Source organism: Myxocyprinus asiaticus, chromosome 3 (assembly GCF_019703515.2).
Source record: "Myxocyprinus asiaticus isolate MX2 ecotype Aquarium Trade chromosome 3, UBuf_Myxa_2, whole genome shotgun sequence".
Lineage (NCBI taxonomy): Eukaryota > Metazoa > Chordata > Actinopteri > Cypriniformes > Catostomidae > Myxocyprinus > Myxocyprinus asiaticus.
Genome location: NC_059346.1, coordinates 55,481,590 through 55,508,381, shown reverse-complemented (window position 1 = coordinate 55,508,381; position 26,792 = coordinate 55,481,590). Strand labels below are relative to the sequence as shown.

Genomic DNA, 26,792 nt, shown 5'->3' with positions numbered 1-26,792 from the left:
GAGGTGTATACCCCTTCAGAAGAGATGTCACATGAACTCAAACGCACGGTCCCTCCCCCGGTCGGACACGAACAATGCAGGCGGGGTGTAGATGTTTGCCAGGCCAGAGTTTCCGTATGTTCACGTCTATCTAGATTATAAGAACGCTCAACGAAAAGGGAGTCTTTGTAACTTCGGTAAGTTGTTTGAGTTCTTTTGATTGCTGTTGTTTTCTGCCAAACTAAACTGTTAGAACTGCTTCGGGATGAGAGAAAATAAAGAAGGTAGGGATTTTGTTGTTACAAAACACGAAACACATAGTTTCGTACCTTCGTGAAATTGTACAGTTGATTTTAACTCGTTCTCCTAATATGCCTCCAACTACAATCAGTTTGACGGAAGTGCGCGTGCTGTCCCGATTTAATGGAGAAAATGTTTGTAGAACTGTCAGTCAGTCGCCGGCTGCATACTTGTTGCATACTTGTTTTAACAAGCTTTTTTAATATTTATTCAGTAGTTGACAAGGGTTGAAAGTACAACAATGAGAGTTTACAACCCCAAATACTACTTTGAAAATAGTTCTGTCAACTTCTGTTGTTGTTGTTGTTGTTGTTTATTTACGTTAATTGTTTTGTGTACTCACTGTGCTGACTCTAGAAGTTCTAGAAATCTTATTGCACAATGTTGACTCGAGACTAATACAAAACTTTCTTCTGCTGAACACAAACTAAGATTTTTAGAAGAATATTTCAGCTCTGAAGGTCCTCACAATGCAAGTGAATGGTGGCGAGAACTTTGAAGCTCAAAAAAAGCACATATAGGCAGCATAAAAGTAATCCGTACGACTCCAGTGGTTTAATCCATGTCTTCAGAAGAGATATGATAGGTGTGGGTGAGAAACAGATCAGTATTTAAGTCCTTTTTGTTTTTACTATAAATCTCCACTTTCAAACAGCCCTCCTAAAGCTGCGGTCTCGCATACCTTCACACAGCAAAATTCCACGGGTCTGCAACAATGTATAGGTAGGTGGCACGGGTCAAATTGACATGCACATGAATGGCCGGACCCAGGGTTTCCCAGCAGAACATTGCCCAGAGCATCACACTCACTCCACCGGCTTATTGTTGTCCCACAGTGCATCCTGGTGCCATCACTTCCCCAGGTAAACAGAGCACATGTACACGGCCATCCACGTGATGTCCAAGGTCAAGTTCCGGCACTCGTGTGCCCATTGTAGGAGCATTCGATGGACAGGGGTCATCATGGGCACTCTGACCAGTCTGCGGCTACGCAGCCCCTTATGCATCAGGTGTGGTGTGACACATTTCTCCCGTAACCATCATTAACATTTAGACCTTCTGTCAGTTTGGATCAGACGGGATAGCCTTCGTTGCCCTCGTGCATCGATGAGCCTTGGGCGCCCAACACCCCTGTCGGTGGTTTGTGGTTTGTCCCTCCTCAGACCGCTGTCGGTAGTTATTCACCACTGCTGACCAGGAGCACCTCACAAGATTCAGGGATGCTCTGACCCAGTCATGTGGCCATAACAATTTGGCTCTTGTTAAAGTCGCTCAGGTCTTTACTCCTGCCCATTTCTCCTGCATTCAACACGTTGACTACGAGAACTGATTGACGGAGATGATCAACGTTATTCACTTCACCTGTGAGTGGACTTAATGTTTTGGCTCATCTGTGTAATGTGCAGCATTAAAAAAGGTCATATATTTGCTGGTTTCAAACAAGCTCAACGTCCACCCAAGGTATCTTTGCCTGCGGAATTTGGCCGTGCGAAGGTGTGTGTGACCGCGCCTTAAGCGCTCTTCTCTCCTAATAGTTCTTTTGTTTTTGCCGATACGCCTTCTTCATGCATATCGCCACCTACTGGGTAGGAAGGAGAATTTATAGTAAAAAAGGACTTAAGTATCTGTTTCTCACCCACACCTATCATATCGCTTTTGAAGATATTGATTTAACCACTGGAGTCTTATGGATTACTTTTATGCTGCCTTTATGTGCTTTTTTTTGAGCTTCAAAGTTTTGGTCTCTGTTGACTTGAATTGTATGGACCTACAGAGCTGAAATATTTTCATTTTTGGGGGAAATCTCCCTTTTAAAGGATATTCCAGGTTCAATACAAGTTTAGCTTAATTGACAGCATTTGTGATTGTCGTCCCTTTTCTTTAAAAAAAAACAAATAAAAAAATTGAGGTTACAGTGAGGCACTTACAATGGAAGTGAATGGGGCCAATTTTTGAAGGGTTTAAAGGCAGAACTGTGAAGCTTATAATTTTATAAAAACACTTAGATTTATTCTTCTGTTAAAGCTGAAGTCTGTAATGTTTCCAGTGTTAAAATACTTTTCCCTAAGTTTATATGCAGAAACTTATAAGTAAGCCATTCATAGGTTGGTTTTCTTGAAAACTGTTAACACTGTGTCTCTGTGTCGCTATGAAAATTCCTGTTTTTTTGTTTTTTTGTGCGACCGGTCTCGAGAGACAATAACATCGACTTAACCAATGGTTTGAGTTGGGGGTGGGACTATCTGTTTGTTTGATCAAAGGCGGGGGGGGGGGGGGGTATTCAGAAAGCTGTTTTGAAAACTTTTTTTTCTTTTTGCAATTCCGTTTGGTGGCACAGAAACAACATACTTCAGCTTTAAAACTCACGTATTATTTGAGCTGTAATGTTAAAATCGCTGGACTCACTGGAAGCTTGATTTTTGCTTGATTTATAAAGAGAAGGAAGAACAAGTCGAGATACATTTTAATGGTAATCAATAATATGCCACAAATGCTGTCGATTGAGCTTAACTTGTACTGAAACTGGAATTTTTTTTTTCATTCTGTCTTTCTATCAGTCTGTCTTCTTTTATGACAGGATTTCACATTTTATTTATTCAACCTGTTAAAACTGGTTTCTCTCTGTCAATGGAGATAATAAATGAACACATTTTTTTTTTTATGTGCCAGCTGGGTATCAGTAAATTCAGTTGTAAGGGGTATCTCATAAAAAGGCTTATAGGAAAATATGTTCCATGGTATTACAATGATGTTTTGGTACTACCATTGTATTGCCACAATACTTTTTGAAAGGGAGTACTTTTAAAAGATGTAGCATAATACCAGTGAATCTACATTGAGCTACACAATTGTTAAAAATAATATCACACTGTTATTCTTTCTCTCTCTGGTCAGGTCAGAGTGAAAAAAAGAGGATGGAAGACCGGAATTTACTTCAGAATATTCGTAGACCACCCAAACTCAGCACACCTGTTCTAAGTACTCACAGTTACTCTGCTTTTCTGTTTCAAGAGTGCAATATGCCCAGATAGCACACTTACATCTCAGAGATGCCTGTTTTAGATCTTTTCATCTGAAAAACTTCACAGTCTAATTAACATCTGCTAAACATCTTAAAAAGATCAGATTTACAAACATTCTAAATTGTAAACATCTCAAAGACATCTGCTGAATGTCTTATTGAAATCCCAGAGGAAATGTAAAAAAAGAGACATTTTGCAGATGAGCAAACAGTCTTAAAAATATGTCTTCCAGATGTAAACACACACTTCAAATAGACGTCTGGGTGATGTAGCCTACCTGTGCAATCAGGGTGGTTGATTATATCACTTTATTAATGGTGCTTTGACAGTCTAGAACTTTATTCATCTGAATAATAATCTGAGATTAATCTGAGATATAACAGTTTATAATGCCGTCATTTAAAAAAAAAAAAAAAAGTGTACACTTAATTCCAAATACTTCTTAAGCCTTATCCATGTAGGTAAGACTCTGGTGATCTGTATGTTGTAAGATCTACACATGCCTACAACAGTGGTTCTCAAAATACTAGGTCGCGGCCCAAAAGTGGGTTGCAGGTCTGTTCTGATAGGGTCGTGGACAACAGGGGAAAAACAATGCTTAATTTCAATAATAAAATGCAAATAACCATACTTCTAAAACGTTTAAAGGAAGTAGCATTTCTTAAACTTCTCTTTTGTTGTTGATGTTAAAGGCTGTAATTGAACTCTACAGAACAGGTGGGGTGACATGCCATCATCCTTGAAAACCAAAACCACAAAATATGCAAGGCAAAAGACAATACGACCCAGTTTGATTTTAATTATGGGTGACGTTTGGTGCTGTGTTCGGGTCGACACCTGAAGTTAAATAAAAAATCTCGGTCCTGAAACAAACAATGTATGTATCCGGGTGCAACGTGGGCAAATGTTTGCCCTAGAATTTATGGGATTATGATTATAAACTGTATTATATGCCTTCAATATGGACATCCGGTAAGAAATACACAGGAAGTAATCTACTTTTATTTTCTCTGCCTCTAACCAATGTTTCACAGTAATCTCCAAACTCATTGCGATCGCCCTGCCCATCGCTCAGGTATCAATTGGTATGTTTGCTTTAAATGTTAGTCCAGATTTTTTGTTACGCCAGTTCAGTTTGGGCAAATAAATAAACCAATATTTGAGTATTATCTCCCTCTCCTTCACAGGTGCAATATATCGGAATGACTGTCCAAAGCAGCCCTATATCCCCATCTATCTGCTGGTGTCAGGTGTGTTTGCGCTGGTGTTGGGCCTGCTGTCTTGCCTGCCATGCTCTCAGGAACCAGAAGAGGGAACTCAAACTCCTCTGAGCAGTCTGTGCACTGCCTGGAACTCACTGGTGTCGCTCTTCCTCTTCTGCTGGTTCATCGCTGGTAAGACATCAGAGTGTGAGCAATAACGCTAGAACGTGATACCAACTTTCAAATGATGTAGGGTTATTACAGCTCAAGGTTTGGACTGGTACAGGGTTCAAAATGAAAACTCTGCCATCATTTACTCACCCTTTATGTAGCTGAAAACACCCTGTTTGCATAATTTAAAAGCCGCTCTTTTCCATTTTCGAATTCTTATTGTTTGAAGAACTATCCCTGTAACCAGCGTTGGGCAAAATTCACAATTTCTGAATTGGCTTCCTTTCAATTCATGAGATGTAATTGAATTGGCCACACCCAATAGGAAGGTGAATTGGACTTTTAATTGGAATTCTAGGAAGTGAAACCCAGTAGAGTACAACAGTGCCCTTCCACTTTTTCAACCGTCTGGGTTCCGGAAGTATTTTTCCCATTCATATTTTACGTAGGCTTTTCATAAAATCCTCCATAAAAGAGTTGTTAGCCATGAACCAAAGCAACCAGCTCTGAGGTAAATCACAACTTTACAAACTTTGTTTTGAGGCAAAACATTATGTGAAAATCAGATACTCAAAGTGCGTAACTGAAATTCGCAGTCGCTCCTGGGCTCGTATCGTGGGCTATGTTGGTGCAGTTCTCTGATTAGTGAAGCTTACTCTGCTGAACCGTGGGTGATGTAGGAATTCCACTATAAAACAAGATTTTTAAACTGTGAAGTTCAAATAATGCAGACTGATGGCTTTAACAAATGCATATTCCATCGATGAACAACGTCGGACCTCACGTTGGGTCTGTCTTTAAAGGCTTTATTAGTTATCATTGAAAATCAATTAGTCTATGAGAAAAATGAATGGAATATTTAGTTCAGGAACGAGACCGTTGCGCTCTATTGCAATTCAAAGAAATTCAATAGTTACACAACACAATTTCATTAGTCCAACACAAAAATCCTGATCCATGAGATCTTTGCGTGAGGTGTCTAAAGGTTGATTCTGAGGCAGTTTGATCTCTCTCTTTTTTTTTTCTTTTTTTTTATCCCCGTTTCTCCTAATTTGGAATGCCCAATTCCCACTACTTAGTAGGTCCTCGTGGTGGCGCGGTTAGTCACCTCAATCCGGGTGGCGGAGGACAAGTCTCATTTGCCTCTGCTTCAGAGACTGTCAATCCGCGCATCTTATCACGTGGCTCGTTGTGCATGACACCGCGGAGACTCACAGCATGTGGAGCCTCATGCTATTCTCGGCGCCATCCACGCACAACTCACCACGCGCCCCACCGAGAGCGACAACCACATTATAGCGACCACGAGGAGGTTACGCCATGCGACTCTACCCTCCCTAGCAACCGGGCCAATTTGGTTGCTTAGGAGACCTGGCTGGAGTCACTCAGCACACCCTGGATTCGAACTCGCGACTCCAGGGGTGGTAGTCAGCGTCAATACTCGCTAAGCTACCCAGGCTCCCTCATCACCTATTTTTAAAAACTGCATTTTAATCAAAACAACTTTCCGTTATTATTTCTTTTTATACAAATTATGTTGCTCCATTAATATTCAGTAAAAAGATTTACATCTTTTCAATCTTTATTACATTTTGCGACCAGTAAAAAAGCCAATTTTCCTTAAGGTGTGCCTTTAGCCCAGTTGTACCCTATTCCTCCAAAAGAAGAATTTAATTTTTTTAACTTATTGGACACAAAAATATTATAAAATGACTAAAATTAACATAGCTATCAAAACATAGCTATTTTAAATGTAAGAAATAAGGAAAATTTGAATCTATGTTTGGTTTAAAAGTGCAGTATGTAATATTCAGAAACCCTTGTTATTAATGACACCCGTGGCCGTTAAGTGAACGGCAGCCAGCTACCTGTTGCTCGAGCTCGTGGTCGTGAACACACTCCATAGGGACGCGAGCGAGCGAGCATCCAAAACAATGACGTAACGTACAAAGAGACTGAACGTGATTCACCGGCATCATGCTGACAGATGAGGTAGCATAATTAAAATTACACTGTTATGATTGTTTTAATAAAAACTTTGAGACTGTATATTATATTTGACTCTCCAGTGCTGGAACAGGGCTAAAACAAAGTGTGGATATAGGTCTGGCTATGCGAGACTGTAGTTTGAAGTAATCACTTTTCTTTGCATGATACATTGACTGCATTTATACGATAGCCTATGTTGGCGTTAGCTAGCTAGCCAGCTTTATCAATAGCTGTTAGCTAAATTTGGTGGATGATGACATGAGTAAATTGGAGCATTTCAGAGAATGAAATATTCTTCCTCCATGATCCATAAAATGAAAATGCATTAAAAATAGTTAAATATACGTAATACAAATTTATTTAGGAGGTATTTTAAACATGATTTATTATTGATTATAAATACTGTAAAAATAGATATGTTCGTAGATCTTAAAGAAATTATTATTATTTTTACATTGAATTCATTTACCTAATTTTAAGTTAAAGTAACTAAGAAGTTTTCATAAACTCTGTCAACTTAAAAGTCCTATGACAATTTCTTCCTTTTACATAGTTTCAAACTGTTACACATAAACATTTTGTGTTAACATCTGTTAACATGATAAAATGTTTTATGGTGTGTTCACATTTGGCAGGTTTGGTTCGATTAAAACGAACTCTGGTACGATTGCTCTGTTACTGCGGTTCATTTGAACAAATGTGAATGCTACCATCCGAACCTTGGTGCACACCAAACAAGCAGACAGTGGGTCTCGGTCCGCTTCCAAATGAACTCTGGTGCGGTTCAACTGATACATGAATGCAGCATGGACCAAAGACATCTAAACGGACCAATAACAGGATGTGATGTCACAAGATGCGACCCTAAAAATCATGTGATTTGATAACATAGAGCGTTAAGTGCGGTGTATGCAAAACAAAATGAGCAGAGGGCAAACATGGAGCAATAAGGAGGTAAAGATCCTAAGTAACATTTGGTCCGACGAGCATATTTCCAGTATACTGGAAAAAACGCACAAAAATGCTCAAGTGTTCAAAATGTTCAGTGATCGGTTAGGGAAAGTGGGTCCAACGAGCACATTTATCCCAGCAGCCAGCATTGTTTTGGATGTTCGGCAAGTTCCGTCGCAAAATATACGTCATAAAAGCAGGTTGTGACCTTATCTTTTTGCCTTTTGTTTTGTATCTTTAGGTTCGGTGTTAGAAATGCCAGTGTAGGGGGCCTGGGTAGCTCAGTGGTAAAAGACGCTGGCTACCACCCCTGGAGATCACTAGTTCGAATCCCAGGGCGTGCTGAGTGACTCCAGCCAGGCTTCCTAAGCAACCAAATTGACCTGGTTGCTAGGGAGGGTAGAGTCACATGGGGTAACCTCCTTGTGGTCACTATAATGTGGTTCGTTCTCGGTGGGGCACGTGGTGAGTTGAGTGTGGATGCTGCAGTGGGTGGCGTGAAGCCTCCACACGCGCTATGTCTCCGTGGCTACACGCTCAACAAGCCAATTGATAAGATGCGCGGGTTGGCGGTTTCAGACGCGGAGGCAACTGGGATTCGTCCTCCTCCACCCGGATTGAGGCGAATCACTACGCGACCACGAGGACTTAAAAAAAGCACATTGGGAATTGGGCATTCCAAAAAAAAAAAAATGCCAGTGTGAACACTAAGCGAACCAGGACAAAATGTATCATTTTCTTTTTTTGGTCTGAACCAAGAGAACCGAACTACAAGTGTGAACACACCCTTATGTTATACTGAAAAATCAAATGTATTATTAAAAACTAAACAACGGATAAAATAATTTATTTGAATTTCATTACATTTTAATTCAAATTGCTGATCTACATCCTGTTTGCTACCTCAATTCAAGTTCAGTTCCAATTCTGGAATTAAATTGGCATTCAATTCTGAATGATGCACAACCCTGCATGCAACACTTTTCAGTAAAATCGGCTTTGGTAATTACAAATAAAATGACTTGTTAGCCATTTTCTAGGACTTTTTTTTTTTAAGGAACTTTTACAATGTATGGATTGGATGTATGCTTGAAATTGCAATGTACAGTAGGAACGATATTTCAAACTTTTCAAAACTTTTTTTTTTTTTACTTGAGCGAGACCAATAAAAGACATGTGGTCTACGTAAGAAAAGCTTTGTAACAACTAATTTTAACTAGTAAATATGCACAAATCTACAAAAAAAAAAAATTGGTATTTTATTTATAATTTCTTTAATTATTTCATTGTAAAATATACCGTACATTTTCTCAAGTCACACACCATTGGCTGGTGTGACGAAGTTAATTTTGGGCTCCTGTTTGTGTATAACGATTTTGGAAGAGTTAACATTTTTAAAAGCAACACAGCAACTCATGACAGATTCATTTGAAAATAAAGTTTTATAGCACACTCACACTCTGTACTCCTCTCTTCCTCTACAGGTAACGTGTGGATCTACTCCATTTATCAGCCTAGTTACATCCCTGGCACAGACCAGTATTGCAATAAGACGCTGTATCTGTTTGCTTTCTGGACCACCACACTGGTCTATATTCTGCTGGGGATCGTCTTCTTAGGAGGTTGCTGTATGTTATTCTGCATGTGTTTGTTTGGAAGTCTGGGATTAAGTAGAAATGTGGATGATGATGTGTGAGTGACAAACAGTCAACACTGATGTTACTGAAGTTTATTCTTCTGTGCACTTAAGCAGTTTCAGGGCTGCTAATTTTTTTTGCTCTGGCACTAATTTGATTTACTGGCACTTCTTGGGTCAAATATGAGCTTTTGCACTTTTGAATAAAGGCCATTGGCAGTGATGTAACTCAAAAGGTCTTGTTTACGCATCGACGGGTGAAAACTCTGTCTGAATAATTGCATGTATTGGATTTTGCACTTAAGAATATTGTTAAATGCTCAATAAAAAAATAAAAAAAATAAAATAAAAAAAAGATTAATGAAATCATATAAAAGATCATGTTACCCATTATTCAGTTTGTTCATTCAGTCCATTTTTTTTTTTGTATAATCACCACTTACTGTAACTGTAAAATTCACTGTTTTCCTAGCCAACCAATTTCATAGTCGTTCTAGTTTCATGTCTTTTATATTATTCCATGGTCTTCGCAATTTCTTTGCATACAATAAAATAATTCCAACTCAAAACAATAATTCATGGCCATTTATTGATATATTGGTAAGTTGCAGCGCAATAAGTGCATCAGCCGGTACAGTCAACCAGTCATTGTCGCAGACGGGGAAATCAGGACCTCTGTGCATTATCCCTTGCATGTATTCACATAAAATGAACAGTAGTTCACCTATAGTTAGTTCCCCTCATGTTGTTCCAAAAGCCTATGAATTGTTTCTGTGGAATACAAAAGGAGTTCTTAGACAGAATGTTAGCCACCATTCACAATGAAACTGCATAACATTTTCTTTTGTGTTCAACAGAAGAAATAAAGCTGTATGGTTTTGGAATGAAATTATGACAGAATTTTCATTTTTTGTGTGAACTATCCCTGTAGTAGCATGTGCACCTCAAGTTAAGGCAAGTTCAGTTAGTAACATATTGTTTTTCAATGCAAGGTAAATTAGCCTTAAACATACAGGTGCATCTCAATAAATTAGAATGTCGTGGAAAAGTTCATTTATTTCAGTAATTCAACTCAAATTGTGAAACTCGTGTATTAAATAAATTCAATGCACACAGACTGAAGTAGTTTAAGTCTTTGGTTCTTTTAATTGTGATGATTTTGGCTCACATTTAACAAAAACCCACCAATTCACTATCTCAAAAAATTAGAATACATCATAAGACCAATAAAAAAAAAAAAAACATTTTTAGTGAATTGTTGGCCTTCTGGAAAGTATGTTCATTTACTGTATATGTACTCAATACTTGGTAGGGGCTCCTTTTGCTTTAATTACTGCCTCAATTCGGCGTGGCATGGAGGTGATCAGTTTGTGGCACTGCTGAGGTGGTATGGAAGCCCAGGTTTCTTTGACAGTGGCCTTCAGCTCATCTGCATTTTTTGGTCTCTTGTTTCTCATTTTCCCCTTGACAATACCCCATAGATTCTCTATGGGGTTCAGGTCTGGTGAGTTTGCTGGCCAGTCAAGCACACCAACACCATGGTCATTTAACCAACTTTTGGTGCTTTTGGCAGTGTGGGCAGGTGCCAAATCCTGCTGGAAAATGAAATCAGCATCTTTAAAAAGCTGGTCAGCAGAAGGAAGCATGAAGTGCTCCAAAATTTCTTGGTAAACAAGTGCAGTGACTTTGGTTTTCAAAGAACACTATGGACCAACACCAGCAGATGACATTGCACCCCAAATCATCACAGACTGTGGAAACTTAACACTGGACTTCAAGCAACTTGGGCTATGAGCTTCTCCACCCTTCCTCCAGACTCTAGGACCTTGGTTTCCAAATGAAATACAAAACTTGCTCTCATCTGAAAAGAGGACTTTGGACCACTGGGCAACAGTCCAGTTCTTCTTCTCCTTAGCCCAGGTAAGACGCCTCTGACGTTGTCTGTGGTTCAGGAGTGGCTTAACAAGAGGAATACGACAACTGTAGCCAAATTCCTTGACATGTCTGTGTGTGGTGGCTCTTGATGCCTTGACCCCAGCCTCAGTCCATTCCTTGTGAAGTTCACCCAAATTCTTGAATCGATTTTGCTTGACAATCCTCATAAGGCTGCGGTTCTCTCGGTTGGTTGTGCATCTTTTTCCTTCCACACTTTTTCCTTCCACTCAACTTTCTGTTAACATGCTTGGATACAGCACTCTGTGAACAGCCAGCTTCTTTGGCAATGAATGTTTGTGGCTTACCCTCCTTGTGAAGGGTGTCAATGATTGTCTTCTGGAAAACTGTCACATCAGCAGTCTTCCCCATGATTGTGTAGCCTAGTGAACCAAACTGAGAGACCATTTTGAAGGCTCAGGAAACCTTTGCAGGTGTTTTGAGTTGATTAGCTGATTGGCATGTCACCATATTCTAATTTTTTGAGATAGTGAATTGGTGGGTTTTTGTTAAATGTGAGCCAAAATCATCACAATTAAAAGAACCAAAGACTTAAACTACTTCAGTCTGTGTGCATTGAATTTATTTAATACACGAGTTTCACAATTTGAGTTGAATTACTGAAATAAATGAACTTTTCCACGACATTCTAATTTATTGAGATGCACCTGTATTTTTGTTGCTTTAAAGCAAACAGAGCAAAATGGGAATCTTGGAAGTCCAATAGAAAAAGTCAGTAATAAAAGTTAGTGGAGTGGGTGAGAGTCGGATTAGATACTTGCTGTCCAAACTACACTGACAATTAGTAACTCTTAGAATGTGGAAAAACAAACAAGCTCAGGTTTGTAAAACAGGGTTCCCACACCTTTTCACAAACTAATTTCAGTGACTTTCCCAGTTGCGCTTGATGACAGGATAAGGATTTTTATAAATTATTTTAGAGAGACTGCTCTCTCAAAGATTCATTTCTTGCCAATTAAATATTTTAGAGCTGAGAATGACTAGTAAAAAATGATTTTCATTCATATAGAAATTTCCATGATATTAGATTCAGGCTTGGGAATGAAAATGTTATAATTCCCTGATATTTCCAGGTTTTCCATGACTGTGGGAACCCTGTTTTTACCCTTGTGTTGTGTTAATTTTGTGTTCCCGGTCAAAAATGACCGGCCCATTAAGATTGTTTATACAATTGAAGTCAGAAGTTTACATACACTTAGTGATCCTAACTGACCTAAGACAGGGAAAGTTTTCTATGATTAAATGTCAGGAATTGTGAAAAACTGAGTTTAAATGTATTTAGCTAAGGTGTATGTAAACTTCTGACTTCAACTATAAACCTCTCATAGTGCATATATTATCACAAGATATTGTATTATATATTTTTATCAACTTCTTTTTTTAGTAATTATGACTGGTTACAAATATATATACACTACCGGTCAAAAGTTTTGAAACACTTATTCTTTATTATAATTTATTTTCCTTAACATTTTAGAATAATAGTAAAGTCATCACAACTATGGAATAACATAAATGGAACTATGGGAATTATGTTGTGACTAAACAAAATCACAATAAATCAAAACTGTGTTATATTTTAGCATCTTCAAAGTAGTCACCCTTTGCCTAGAATTTGCAGACATGTACTCTTGACATTTTCTCAACCAACTTCTTGAGGTATCACCCTGGGATGCTTTTTAAACAGTATTGAAGGAGTTCCCATCTATGTTGGGCACTTATTGGCTGCTTTTCTTTATTATTTGGTCCAAGTCATCAATTTCAAAAACTTTTTTTTTATTATTAAATTTTAGTTTTAGAATGAAATAAATTCATATGGTGGCACAATTATATTTTTGTCTACAAAACTAATTTCAAACATTTCAGCATATACCTTCAGATCAAAAGATTTTTAAGATCATGAGAAACATTTCAGTCAAGTGTTTCAAAACTTTTGACCGGTAGTGTGTATATATATATATATATATATATATATATTAATAGAAGGATTAATTGAACTGAGTTTAACTTTGTGTGCAAACACACATCCACATGTGCTCATCTAAAGGACTGGATTGCTCCTGAACACTTAATATTTCTGTATTTTGTAGTCTAATCCATTCATTTCCAATGGGAACACAACAAGTGTAACAAAGTGAAATAAAACCCATAAAATGTAAAGAAAATGTTCCAATTTTTTTGTGTGTTTTTTCAGATACCATATGTGAAAGAAGTCAAAGAATTTTATTCCAATTGTATTAAGGAAGGAAAAAAAAAAAAAGTTGCCCGGAACAACACATAAGGAGACTATTCAGAGATGGCATTTTTTACATTCCTGCTTTTAAACCCTACAGTACACTTGCCTCATAGGCGTTCATTTTAAGTACATTACACTTTATGTACAAATGTTCTGTTTTTCCTATTTTTCTTACAAACTGAGGAACAAGTTAATTTGTTTTGTAGTGATAAACAGCATGCCACAGATGCTTTCAACAGAGCTTCAGTTGTCTTATCCCATAATATTCCTTTAGCTTTTGTTTTATGGGCATTCTTTTTATTTTTAATGTGCTGAACAAGACAAAAACAAACATAGATCTCTCCAAAGTAGAAAAATTGACTTTCTAGATTAGTGGTGTAAATTTAGCGATTTGCAAAACAGTATATATCTTCTATCTTTAAGACCACAATAATAGTTTTTAGTCGTTTAAACTAAATGTTTAATCCATTGGAAATCTGGAATGCAACCATGTTAACTCACTGAATACTAGATTAATATTTAGCTGGTGCTGCTGCAGAGTGCATTCTTTCACATGGTTCTCTCTTACAAAATTATTCATTTCACTTCTTCAAAAAGTTTTTAGCGTAATAAGTCTTTATGCTGGATGTAACAGACTAAGAGGAAGTCCATTAAAAAGATTGGCCAATAACATTAAGGCCACAACTTCCCAGTTACCAAACCATTGCCACTCACAGTCTTTCTTGAATACAATGTTTATAAAGAGACACTCTGAAAAGTATATGAAGGGAATAGTGAAATAGTGAAAAACTTTTATCAATACATTTGTAAACCAACTTGTCATGTCTAGATTTCTGTTTACAAAGTGCCTGGAGGCCTACCAATTAATGTACATGAAGAACATTTTGACCAATTATACAGCAACATGTTAAAACTAGAATAATATCAAATAAAACATTTTAAGAAAGCTCAAAAAATAGCTACAATAGTCTACTGGGCAACTAAAGCTGACACTCTTGGAAAGCTTGTGTTGTAATATTTAGCTCTTTCCTGATGCAACAGATTTTAATGACATGAAAAACACTTGGTGGCATTACAAGCACTGGTGACATTCCAATGTAACTGTCTCATTGTACCCACCAATAATTGACTATACAGAGAGTTGCTGTCAGACTTAAGACCATCCATATTCTCATATTAATACAGCCTTTTATGTCCTTACAGAAATAGGGGCAAAAGTGGAATGTTTGTTCATCCACTTCCATCGACTTTTCATGAAAACATTCCCAAAGAAGAGATGTCAGCAGTAACTGTTCACAAAGACTTTCAAGAAAGTCTCAAGGATTGCAGTGGTGTTTCAGCTGCTTATACTGGTTCTCCTCTTTTACTCTCTCTACCACCGACCTACAAACCAAAAAATAACCCATTATTTTTCCTTTAAATTATTTTTTACATAGCTACAGTTCTTGCTAGAGTTCAAATGTCCAAAGATGAAACAGTTTTGTATGACAATGTGAGAAATGCTGTGGTGTCCACTGGTGAAAATGCCAGCCTAGTTCATAGAATGAACGTTACTATTACTAACTTTTTGCAAACTGAGTTTTACATGCTGAATTCTGCGTTTTGCTGCAGTTTCCTGGTGAAATGAACACTAGAGGCGCTACAACAAGAGTGCGTTTTATTCACTTTCACACAAATCACGACTACAAGGCTGATTATGACTTTATAAACACTTATTTTTTCCTCTATTACTCACTCACTATGTTACGATATCGATACACTTTCATTCTAATGCATCATTTGAAAAACGATACATTTTAACAGACCCACCTACATTTACACACTTATTCCAATGTGATTAGCTTGTGCGGTAGCTCACCTGACTTTGGACTTGGAAGAACGTGGTTTGAGCCTAGCCAAGAACACAAGCTGACACGTGAAACATAGTGTCATAGAAGCAACACGAAAAGACGTGGTCTGCATCAGAAAATGTGCTTTTCATGTCGCATTTGATTTTAGAACACTATCGGTTAGGTTTAGGTGTTGATTTAGGGTAAGGACGTCTGTTTTGTTCACCTGTCATTTATCTTTTTGAACACTATTAGTTAGGTTTAGGCTAAAGTTTTAGGTTAGGGAGGTACATTTTACTCGTTAAACCTCCATCTAATAATCACCTGAAAAACCTTGTCTGATTACATCACAATTTCACTTGCTTTTGGCGCCTCCCGCTGGACATTTCAATAGGAAACTGCAGCAAATTGTGTATTAAAGCACGTAATTTCGTTTGCAAAAATGTTGCCACAGTCACATAATATTCATGAGACTAGGCTGGAAAATGCTTCTATTTTGCATTTTTCTAATGTATTAAACACATTTTTATTAAAATTTTTTTGATCAAGCATAAACATTTGTATGAAAAGTTGTTTTTAAGAATTGAAAAATGTACATGAATTTGAGAATTTCTAAGTATTTGGTATGTCCCCCCTTTGCTTTAATGACAGCTACATGCTGGCACGGTCTCCACAAATTTGTGCAAAACCTGATGATCAATGTTATCCAGCATTATTTGAGAATGTTCCAAAGAGCATCTTGTATGCTTTAATGGATGCAAAAAAAAAAAAAAAAAACTGACCTTTTGTACAAAGAAGTTAAAGCTGAAGTATGTAACTTTTTCGATGTTAAAATACTTTCTTCTATCCTAGCTTAATATGCAGAGACAACATTAAAGTTTCACTCAGTAACTTTAGTCTTTGTGTCATCTTGGACTTACACTGACATCTAGCGGCTTGGATGCAGCATCATTTAAAATAAACAGTTTTCATTTTCAAATGCCATTGTAGAAATGTAGTATTCACAGTCAGCCATAATTACTTTAATCAATGAGTGAAAGTGTCCAATAACAGGATGGTTACTGAGATTAAGCGAGTTGTATTCGGCTGGTCATGTGATTCAAACATGGCCACCCCCATGTGTGGACCCTCTCCATGTAGAATAAAACAGCTTTTATAAGGTTACTGATATGACTGGAGTCTTCATTTTAATGTAAGTGCTCATGATTTTATACATAGAGTACATTACAAAATTACAATTTATGTCTTTAGAGTTAAACTATTTTAATGAGGAAATGCAATAAGTAAGCCATTTATAGGTACATTTTCTCGAAAACTGTAAACACTGTCTTTGTGGTGCTATAAAAATGACTGTGCTTAGATCCGCCCCGAACAACGTTACTCAACCAATGGCGTGATTCAATTTTCTATGTGATTCAGTGTCGTAGAAATTACATACTTCAGCTTTAACATGGTCAGGGAGACAAATGTGCTTTTATTTGTTTAGTGTCCTAGAAATAGTGCAGAATATGAAATATTTCTATTCATTTTACCTTTTCTATTCATTTTACCTTTTCTTTTAAAGGGATAGTTTAGCCCAAAATTAAACTTTTGTCATTTATTCACCCTCATGTCATTCCAATACCATATGACTATCTTCTGCGGACCACAAAAGGTAATATTTAAAAGGATGTTCTGCTCGTAGATACAATACAATAGCAGTTGATGGTGACTTACTTTAAAGAAAAGTCTCATAAAAATAGCCCATGCAATTCTTGCAACCTATTCCAAGACTTCTGAAGTCATACGATCACTTCGTATGATGAACAGGCCAAAATTAAAGTCATTCACTATCAAATCAAATCAAAGCAAGAATCAAGGAGGTTTTATTTGATTTGCGAGTTAATAACGACTTGAATTTTGGGTCTGTTCATCTTACAAAGTGAATTTATGCCATTAGAAGACTTGGAATATTATGCATGATTATGGGCTACTTTTATAATACTTCAGCTGCTCACTTCAATTGCTATTGTATAAAAAAAATTTCTTTTGTGTTCTGTAGAAGAAAGAAAGTCAAATGGGTTTTGAAAGACATGGCTTGGCAAGAAAAAGACAGGGCAACCGCTTTCCCTTACGTTAGTGCTACCCCATCCCTTCAATCGCCACCCTGCAGACCTACCTTCATTTTTTGTTCAAGTCTGCTGGTAGTGTGCAACTTTTTACTTGTCCCAAGGCTGCAACTGGCTTTCCATCCATCTTGCTTTCTTCTTCTTTAGCGTGATTGCTGTCCTCCTCTTGCAAGTCATTCAGAGCTCTCTGGAAGGATTTGGCTAAACAGGCAGTCATATCTTTAGCCCGGTCCGGCCTACTACACCAGAACACTCTGCACTGGAGCTGTTGGCCTCGCTGCTTACAGATATAGAGGAAAAGATTGGGCCTGGTTGCGTCTGCTGCGCAATAGGCAATGTCCTTTAGATAGGTCTTTGTAAGTTGCCTGCCTGTGCTGATCTCCTTCACTTCTACATAGCGTGGTCGAACAACAAGAGCATGCTCCTTGCCCAGTTTGCCTAGAGTGGTCATATCTGGCAATTTCTCTAGCAACCGGCCTATGGCCTCCTCAGCCTGTTCTACATCCAGAGAGTAGATCTTTTCTGTACCAAGGTAGTGCACCTTGAAGAGGGGGTCGCCGTGCGAGAAGGTTTGGGCACGGTCCTGGCGGAAATGGCACCGGACAACAGCCGGAGTCTTCCTTAAAGTCTGCATGAGCTGGAATGGGCTGCTCTGAGACATGGCTGAGAAAGAGAGACCACAAGGTTACAGGAAAAAGAAGTTAATGTGGCATTCTCAAATCACAAACACAGAGAAATGTTGAAATGTCATATCTCGCAACTCTTGGGCAATCACAGTTGTGCAAACTCTGCCCTGATTTTGAGAGAAAATCTGCAGAATTTGTAGGTTGATTTCTTTGGGAAATATGCAGAATTTGTAGGTTGATTTCCTTGGGAAGTGTAAACTCTGTAGCTTTGTGGAGTGAATAATCATCCCAACCAGCCAGACACAACATCGGCACAACCAATGGCCTGTGTTTGGGGCGGGACTATATGTTTGTCGGATCACTGGTAGATGGGGGGAGTGTTACTCGTTTGAAAACAGTCTATAGGTGTGTTCAACTTGAACTGCGCCTTGCCTTACCGATCGGTGAGATTTGGCGGTTGTAGTTGGGGGAGGAGTTGAAAAGAGAGCCGTCAAGCCGGACACATTGCGCTTCCCATAGCGTGCTAAACTAACATCAGTCATGGAAGATGTCAACAGTGAGTCTTGCCGATCATGAATAAGATGTGTCGTCATTAGAGTTTGTGCAACCGCTCAGGAGAAATAGGACGGCTGGACTCAAATCGCTCTTGCGGTACTTTGATGGCATACGTCTCGGTGACGCAGTGGTGGCGCTGTCTAAAGTTGGGCAAAATTTCTAACCAACATGCATTGCTTCAAGTCTGGCACCGATCGGTCTGCACAGCGCTGAATGAAGTCGAACACACCTATTTGCAGTTGTGCTTGGTGATGCTAGTGGTGCAGAAATAACACACTTCACCTTTAATCTGGCATTAATTTTTTCAAATCACATATGCGCTGCATTCTGGAATGAATCATCCCATAGCTACTGGGCAATCGCAATAAGCAATACTGTGCAAATTAAGATTTACAGTGGTGCCTTCCCAAAGTTTGTAATTGTGCGATTCACCTCGGAGTTGGTTGGAGTGGTTCATGGCTTAGAACTCTTTATAAAGGATTTTATGAAATCTTTATGGAAAAATTTACTGGGAAAAATAATTCTAGAACCAAGATGGCTGAAAAAGTGGGTGGTAAATGTTGAGCTCCATTGGATTCTGCAAACATTCTTTGCGTTTTCTGTGCTTTAAGGTAGTTTTCTGTGCCTGAATCTGCAGAATGGATTCAAACATGGTAAAATTTGTTAAACGAAGCTTAGAGTGCCACTCTTATTGGAATGTGGGACTGCCGAAAAAGCAATGTGACAGGTTATTAATACACATCCGGTACATGATGTACAGCTTTCCATCCTTTCTCTTTTCTTAACCCATTCTTTCATCAGTCTTCTGATGGTGCTTTGGCTAGCGAGCTGTGGACTCAATCTCAGGAAGTAACTGCCACGTTCAACCCCAAATACTTCTGCTAATCTAAACAATGGGTGTGTACATTTGTGTGTGAGAAGTTTAGAGTGAGAGGCAACGAATGTACATGCATTCAAACACAAATGTGTTCCTGTGCCTTTGATGAATGTCTTAAATTACGTATATACTCATATTAAGAACTCATTACAGGAAATATCTGACATAAATAAAAAGGGCAGTACCGATACAATTATATAGCGATATATTGTGATACTTTTTCTCACAATATTGTATCAATACTTAAAGGGATAGTTCACCCAAAAATGAATATTCTCTCATTATTTACTCACCCTCATGCCATCCCAGATGTGTATGACTTTCTTTCTTCTGCAGGACACAAATTAAGATTTTTATAAAAATATCTCAGTTCTGTTGGTCCATACAATGCAAATGAATGGGTGCCAAAAAGTTGACGCTCCAAAAAGCATAAAGTAATCCATAAGACCCCAGTGGTTTAATCCATATCTTCAGAAGCGATATGATAGGTGTGGGTGAGAATCAATATTTAAGTGAATTTTTGCAAGAAATTCTTCTCCCTGTCCAGTAGGGGGTGTATGCATGAAAAATGTGAATCGCCAAAAACACAAGAAGAAGAATGTGAAAGTGAAAGTTAAAGTGGAGATTGACTGAGCAGGGAGGAGAATTTATAGTAAAAATTGACTTAAATATTAACTGTTTCTCACCCACACCTTTCACATTGCTTCTGAAAATATGGATTTAACCACTGGAGTTAATGTGGAATATTTTTATGCTGATTTACGAAATTTTTGGAGCTTCACAATGTTGGCACCCATTCACTTGCATTGTATGGACCAAAAGAGCTGAGATATTCTTCTAAAAAACTTAATTTGTGTTCTGCTGAAGAAAGAAAGTCATACACATCTAAGATGTCATAATAATGAGAGAATTTTCATTTTTGGGTGAACTATTCCTTTAAGGTTTAATTTTTTTGTTAATTCATATAATTACAGTATCGAAGAATCAGGTCGTCTACATAAGAGCAAACTCTAAAAATGGCTCATATATCGCGATATATGATATTGTTACATATTTCGTAAGGTGATTGGCAATACCTAGCCCTACAAATAAATCAACAAAACATGAAAGGTATTTTACACACAAAAATTTAAATTGTTATTAGTCACCCCCATGTTATTCTAAACCTGAACCTTTTCAACCAAGGAACACAAAAGGAGAATTTTTTTAAGAGTATCGCGGCCACACTTTTCCTTAAAATGAAAGTAGAAGCTCTGAAAGAATTAGCTCTGCAATTAGCTACAAAATCTATGGACTAAAGGCACATAAATGGCATATGCCACTGGTTCTTGCATCTCTTGAAATATCAAATGTCATTAATCATGCTTCCGTCCAAGTTACGCAAAAAATCTGAATATCGCAAAAAAAAACAACAACAAAAAAAACAAAAAACAACTGTGAATAAAGTTTCCATCCTATGTGTTTTAAGAGAACAAAATCGTCACTTCTGGGTAAACTGGTGCAAAATAGAGATGAAAATGTTAGTTGAAGCCACTGTGGCTCTTTTATGAAATGTAATTAATTCCTAATTGTGGCTTAGAGCGCACAGACAAAATGCTCTAACGAATTTAATGTTTGCTAGCGTTTAGCAGCAAATACCTTATGTCTGGGAGCGAAAGCGAGTCAAATAGTTTTGGGAGGTAATAGAAGCCAATCATTTTTATGATAGGCTTTGGCATTTCCAAATAACCAGAGCATTTGAGATGTTATGCGATGCTGTTCTATGAGCGAATTATCAATTTACAAGGCTTGTTGAAATTTACATGGCTTGTTGACGCAGTCAAATTACTTTTTTGATCCGCATCTACACTCACTGAGCACTTTATTAGGAAATATGGTCCTAATAAAGTGCCAGACGTGGTCTTCTGCTGTTGTAGCCCATCCACCTCAAGGTTCGACGTTTTGTGCATTCTGAGATGATATTCTTCTCACTACAATTGTACAGAGGGGTTATCTGAGTTACCGTAGACTTTGTCAGTTCGAACCAGTCTGGCCATTCTTTGTTGACCTCTCACGTCAACAAGGCATTTCTGTCCGTTAGAACTGCTGCTCACTGGATGTTTTTTGTTTCTGGCACCATTCTGAGTAAATTCTAGAGACTGTTGTGTGTGAAAATCCCAGGAGATCAGCAGTTACAGAAGTACTCAAACCAGCCCATCTGGCACCAACAATCATGCCACGGTCGAAATAACTGAGATCACATTTTTTTCCCTATTCTGATGGTTGATGTGAACATTAACTGAAGCTCCTGACCAATATCTGCATAATTTTATGCACTGCACTGCAGATTAGACAATTGCATGAATAAGTAGATGTACAGGTGTACCTAATAAAGTGCTCAGTGAGTGTATATTCCAATATCAATTCTATAGGAATATATTCGATAAATGTGTTTCCATAGTTTGTGGATGTCTTGTTTCCAAAAATAATTTATCCACCTAAAGCATGTGTATATGTGCAGTTTAAAGATTTTATTTGCATCTTGTTTTTCCATCCAGCATTTTTAATGCAATATTCCAACATTTGCATTAAAATACGTGGATGGAAACCCCGCTATTTACGCCAAACCTGATTCTTATATTACTCTGATATATCGTAAATTTCAGTCTGTTTCCCACACAAAGCTATTGCATGGCTACGGAAGACTTGGAATATAGTGCATGAGTCATATGGACTTTTTTAATGTTACTTTTATTGTGCTTTTTGTCATTTAGGAGCCCGACAGCCCCAGTTCCCTTTCACTTATGGAAAAAGAATGGTCATGGCGTTCTTCAAAATTTCAGCCTTAGTGTTCCATGGAAGAAAGAAAGTAATATTGGTTTGGAATGATATGAGAGTAAATGATTTTAGAATTAAACTATCCGCTTAACACTATTAAGTAGTCATGTGCATTCATGAAGACCATGTTTAGGGTACAACAGGGCTAAAGGCATTTTTATTGAATATTGATGGAGCAACATTATTTGTGTGAAACTAAATCATAACAGAAGGTTTTTTGAATAAAATACAATTTTTATAAAAAGTGGCGAGGGAGGATTTTACCCCACACTAGGCAAAATTTGTCAACTAATGCAAGATGCTTTTTTGAGTAGCAAATTAAGATAATGCTTACTCACAATAACTACTTCAGAAAAGGGTGCATGATTCCCTTTTAATTTCAACCACATTTGGCATTTTATAACATCTCAAGTATTCTATAAACAAATTAATCTCCATTGTGATTGGATCAGTCAATGATAGCCCACTTTGAACATTCTTCAAATCAGATTTGCCCCACTTGTTTTTTATAGGGGGCTTTTTACCCAAAATACTATCTTCTTCCAGCTGCTCCTGTTAGGGGTTGCCACAGCACACCTGTGACTTGGCACAGGTTTTATGCTGGATGCCCTTTCTGATGCACCCCCCAGTGCTGTGGTAGTTTTTGTTGCTATTTAGTGTTTTGGTGCTTTTAGCCCCGTTGTACCCCAAGACAAAGATAAGCACACTCATCTGGTCTTCATGTAAACATGTACTGTATGTTTGCTTGAGAAGGGCTGAACGATTTGGACAAAAATCTAATTGCGATTATTTACAAAAATGTGCGATTTAAACTGTGATAAGATAAAGAAAATTTAAGTGATCTCTTTTTACCAGAATTTAATCATGTTTTGTCCAAGCAAATACTGTTCTAGACAGGGTGTTCACACTTGAGTCCTCTTAAAAAGGACCAAAATAATAATAAAAAATGTGAAAAAATCTTCGCATTAACGTTGAACATTTCCCCCGTGTACATTTTTTCAATATTATTTTGGAACCCAGTTAACTTGAATATTATATTATTGTATAATTGTATATAATACTGAATAATAATAATTATTATTATTATAATTATTAGATAATAGTCATGTATTTCTGTAATAATTTCTTAACTTGCACGTGACGCTGCTATGCAGTCTGGTTAAACCCTCAAGCCTGTATTTTGGCAGAAGCTATTATTTTGGCGGAAAACTGAAGGAAGTTGTTTCCTGTTTGAAGTTGACAACAGCCTTTCAATTCAGTAAAATGCTCTCATCTCCCTTTATGTCCACAAAAACCCAGTGTCTTGGGGTTATTTTAGATTTGTATAGTAACTTAAAGCGGCTTGTGTATCAAGCACAGAACCGCTCTAAAAACACTATCTTGAACCTCATGTGTGCACAGACTATGTGTAATACACGGACCCCGTTTACATGCACTTCAGAAAGTACTACACTATATAGAACAGGTCTGCCCAGATAAGCCCAGCAAAGCAGGGCAGCACGTTCAGGACTGTTTACTAATTTAATTAAATCGCAGTCCTTACTGACTAGGTAAATCATGAGTAAATCATCACTGTGTCATCATATGCTGTCAGATAAATAATATGTTGGGCACGATTTAAAGCCCATAAGTGTATGTGTGTTTACTTTGCACTTAGCATAATATAATTAGCTATAAAAAGCTTGTTCTAGACTATACATGCATATTAGTGGAGATCCTTTATATTTAACGACTTCAGTTTCAGTCTGTTCCTCACACAAAGCTATCATATGGCTTTAGAAGACTTGGAATAGAGAGTATGAGTCATATAATGCGTTTATGGTACTTTTATGTCATTTTTTGTCCAATTTGGAGCTTTTTTGACTCTAAATCATTATTCACTTTTGATACTGTACATATACATACTATATTGTATATACTATATACCTGACTAACCATGCATTTCAGTGTTGATTATTTACCTCACACAATTAACTACAGGACTGCATTGAATGTATAGGTTTGCACTGTTGGATTTAACATTATGTAGTTAAGAGTTTTGCAACCTCTATAAAGAACACAGTGTATGCTTTCCATCAGTTGTACTGTAAATTGCCAAACATTCTCTGTTGAAAAAATGGTCATGCTCTCCATGGCAAATACACGGGACAGGGATGAGAAAACAAAGAATGGGGAAGTTTGTATTGTATTCACACAGGAAACACTAATTCTTTTAAATTGACTTCCAAAACTTGACAATGAGAGTCATGTATCATTCTGTCATTAGACAGACAATTGCAGAGAATTCCAGTATTGCCCCTTGGGATAAATTAAACGGAAAACTGATGAACAAAAATATAATGTGGGGTCAAATAATCTGATACCCACATTGAAAATCTTGGAATATTATTATTATTTTTATTATTCATTTAATCTTGGAAATAAAAGTCTTAGGATGTAATTTTTTTAAATTAATTTAAAAAAGAAAGAAATATTTAAGATTCTGCATTATTTCTAGGTCATTAACAAATAATGCACACAAGATGCTCTAAGAATCTCAAATCACGCTGGGAAAACATGGATTATCAGGGTTTTTTTTTTTTTTTTTACAAACTTTTGGGATCATTAAAGCAAAAGCGGGATTGACTAAATACTAAATTCTTAAATTCCATGTATTTTTCACATTTAAATCAAAACTGTTATGTTGATAATATAGCCTAGGCTGATTTGTAGTGAAAAAAATAAATAAAAAATTTCCAAAACAGACATTTGGATTCAGCTGTAAGCCTATATGAAAAATATCATTGAAAACTGAATTTGAAATGTGCCAGCTAATTTAGTAAAAAAATTATAAAAATAAGAGCCAACATATTATTTATAAATCACACGTCTGAATTGTTCAGTCTTAGAATAAAATTTGATGTCTTCATATTTTACAGAGGATTCAATTGCAACAGCTGGCTGATCACATCACAGACACAGAGCAACAACACCCAGACTCGCTTATTATTATTCTGGGAGATTTGAATAAAGCTAACCTCACCCGTGAACTACCAAAATACAAACAACACATCACATGCCCTACCAGAGACAGAAATATATTGGACCACTGCTACACCACTGTACAGGATGCAAATCGCTCTGAGCCACGTGCAGCTTTAGAACTCTCTGATCACTGTCTGGTTCTTCTTCTTCCAACCTACAGACAGAAATTAAAATCTGCTAAGCCTGTAGTAAGGACTGTAAAGTGATGGACCAATGAAGCAGAGCTGGAACTACAAGCCTGCTTTGACTGCACTGATTGGAGTGTTTTTGAGGATGCAGCCACAGACCTGGATGAGCTCATAGATACTGTTACATCATATATCAGTTTCTGTGAGGATATGTGCATCCCTACTAGGACATTTTTATCATTCAATAAAGATAAACTATGGTTTACAGGAAAACTCCGACAGCTTGGTCATGCCAAAGAGGATGCTTATAGAAGTGGGGATAAAATATTGTACAACCAGGCTAGAAATACACTGATTAAGGAAATCAAAGTGGCTAAAAACAGCTACTCTGAAAAGCTAAAAAAACAGTTTTCAGCCAACGATCCTGCATCTGTATGGAAAGGCCTGAAAAGCATTACCAAGTACAAGACACCTCCCCCTCGCTCTGTAGAAAGTGAACTAATGGCTGATGAACTGAATGTGTTTTACTGCAGGTTTGCAAAGCCCAGTCTCACACCCCTCCACCGCTCTGATCTTCACTTCACACATACACCAACACCTCCTGGAACCCCCCTCCTCCTCCCTACTGCTACTCAACCTGCACTTATGGTCTGTGAGGAGGATGTGTGCCGGGTCTTTCGGAAACAAAAGACTAGGAAAGCTTCAGACCCAGACGGTGTTTCACCTGCCTGTCTGAAAGTATGCGCTAACCAACTGGCCCCCATCTTCACACAGATCTCCAATAGATCACTGGAGCAGTGTGAAGTTCCCTGCTGTTTCAAATGCTCCACCATCATTCCGGTCCCCAAAAAACCCAAAATCACAGGACTAAATGACTACAGACCTGTCACTCTCACGTCTGTGGTCATTAAGTCATTTGAGAGACTGGTTTTGGCCTACCTGAAGGACATCACTGGACCCCTGCTGGAGTCCCTTCAGTTTGCTTACTGAGCAAACAGGTCAGTGGATGATGCTGTCAATATGGGACTGCATTATATCCTGCAACACCTCAACAGACCTGGGACTTATGCAAGGATCCTATTTGTGGACTTCAGTTCAATACCATCATCCCTGATCTTCTCAACCAAACTGACCCAGCTCTCTGTGCCCACCCCAATCTGTCGATGGATCACCAGCTTTCTGACAGATAGGCAGCAGCTAGTGAGACTGGGGGAAACTCACGTCCAGGACCCTCACTATTAGCACTGGTGCTTCTCAGGGATGCGTTCTCTCTCCACTGCTCTTCTCCCTGTGCACGAATGACTGCACTGCAAAGGACCCCACTGTCAAGCTCCTGAAGTTTGCAGATGACACCACGGTTATCGGCCTCATCCGCGATGGTGACGAGT

At 37.9% G+C, this 26,792-nt stretch overlaps 2 protein-coding genes across 3 annotated transcripts; one reads left to right on the top strand and one right to left on the bottom strand.

Moving 5' to 3' along the window:
• The first annotated feature begins 24 nt into the window (after positions 1–24).
• Positions 25–9,827, top strand: LOC127426683 (transmembrane protein 272-like). 2 transcript variants are annotated; one of them, XM_051673645.1, is made up of 5 exons: positions 25–176; positions 3,175–3,258; positions 4,337–4,387; positions 4,490–4,696; positions 9,100–9,827. In XM_051673645.1, the coding sequence occupies exons 1-5, from the start codon at positions 92–94 to the stop codon at positions 9,309–9,311; spliced, it is 639 nt and encodes a 212-aa protein (XP_051529605.1). In that variant the 5' UTR covers positions 25–91; the 3' UTR covers positions 9,312–9,827. The 2 variants fall into 2 exon arrangements, with proteins under 2 accessions (XP_051529605.1, XP_051529612.1); XM_051673652.1 differs by lacking the exon at positions 25–176 and adding an exon at positions 230–263.
• Positions 9,828–14,202: 4,375 nt separating this feature from the next.
• Positions 14,203–26,792, bottom strand: LOC127425632 (uncharacterized). Its single transcript, XM_051671826.1, has 3 exons — positions 26,626–26,792; positions 17,428–18,040; positions 14,203–14,823 (listed from the first exon to the last, which is right to left on the bottom strand). Exon 2 carries the CDS (start codon positions 18,036–18,038, stop codon positions 17,430–17,432), a length of 609 nt encoding a protein of 202 aa, XP_051527786.1. The 5' UTR covers positions 18,039–18,040; positions 26,626–26,792; the 3' UTR covers positions 14,203–14,823; positions 17,428–17,429.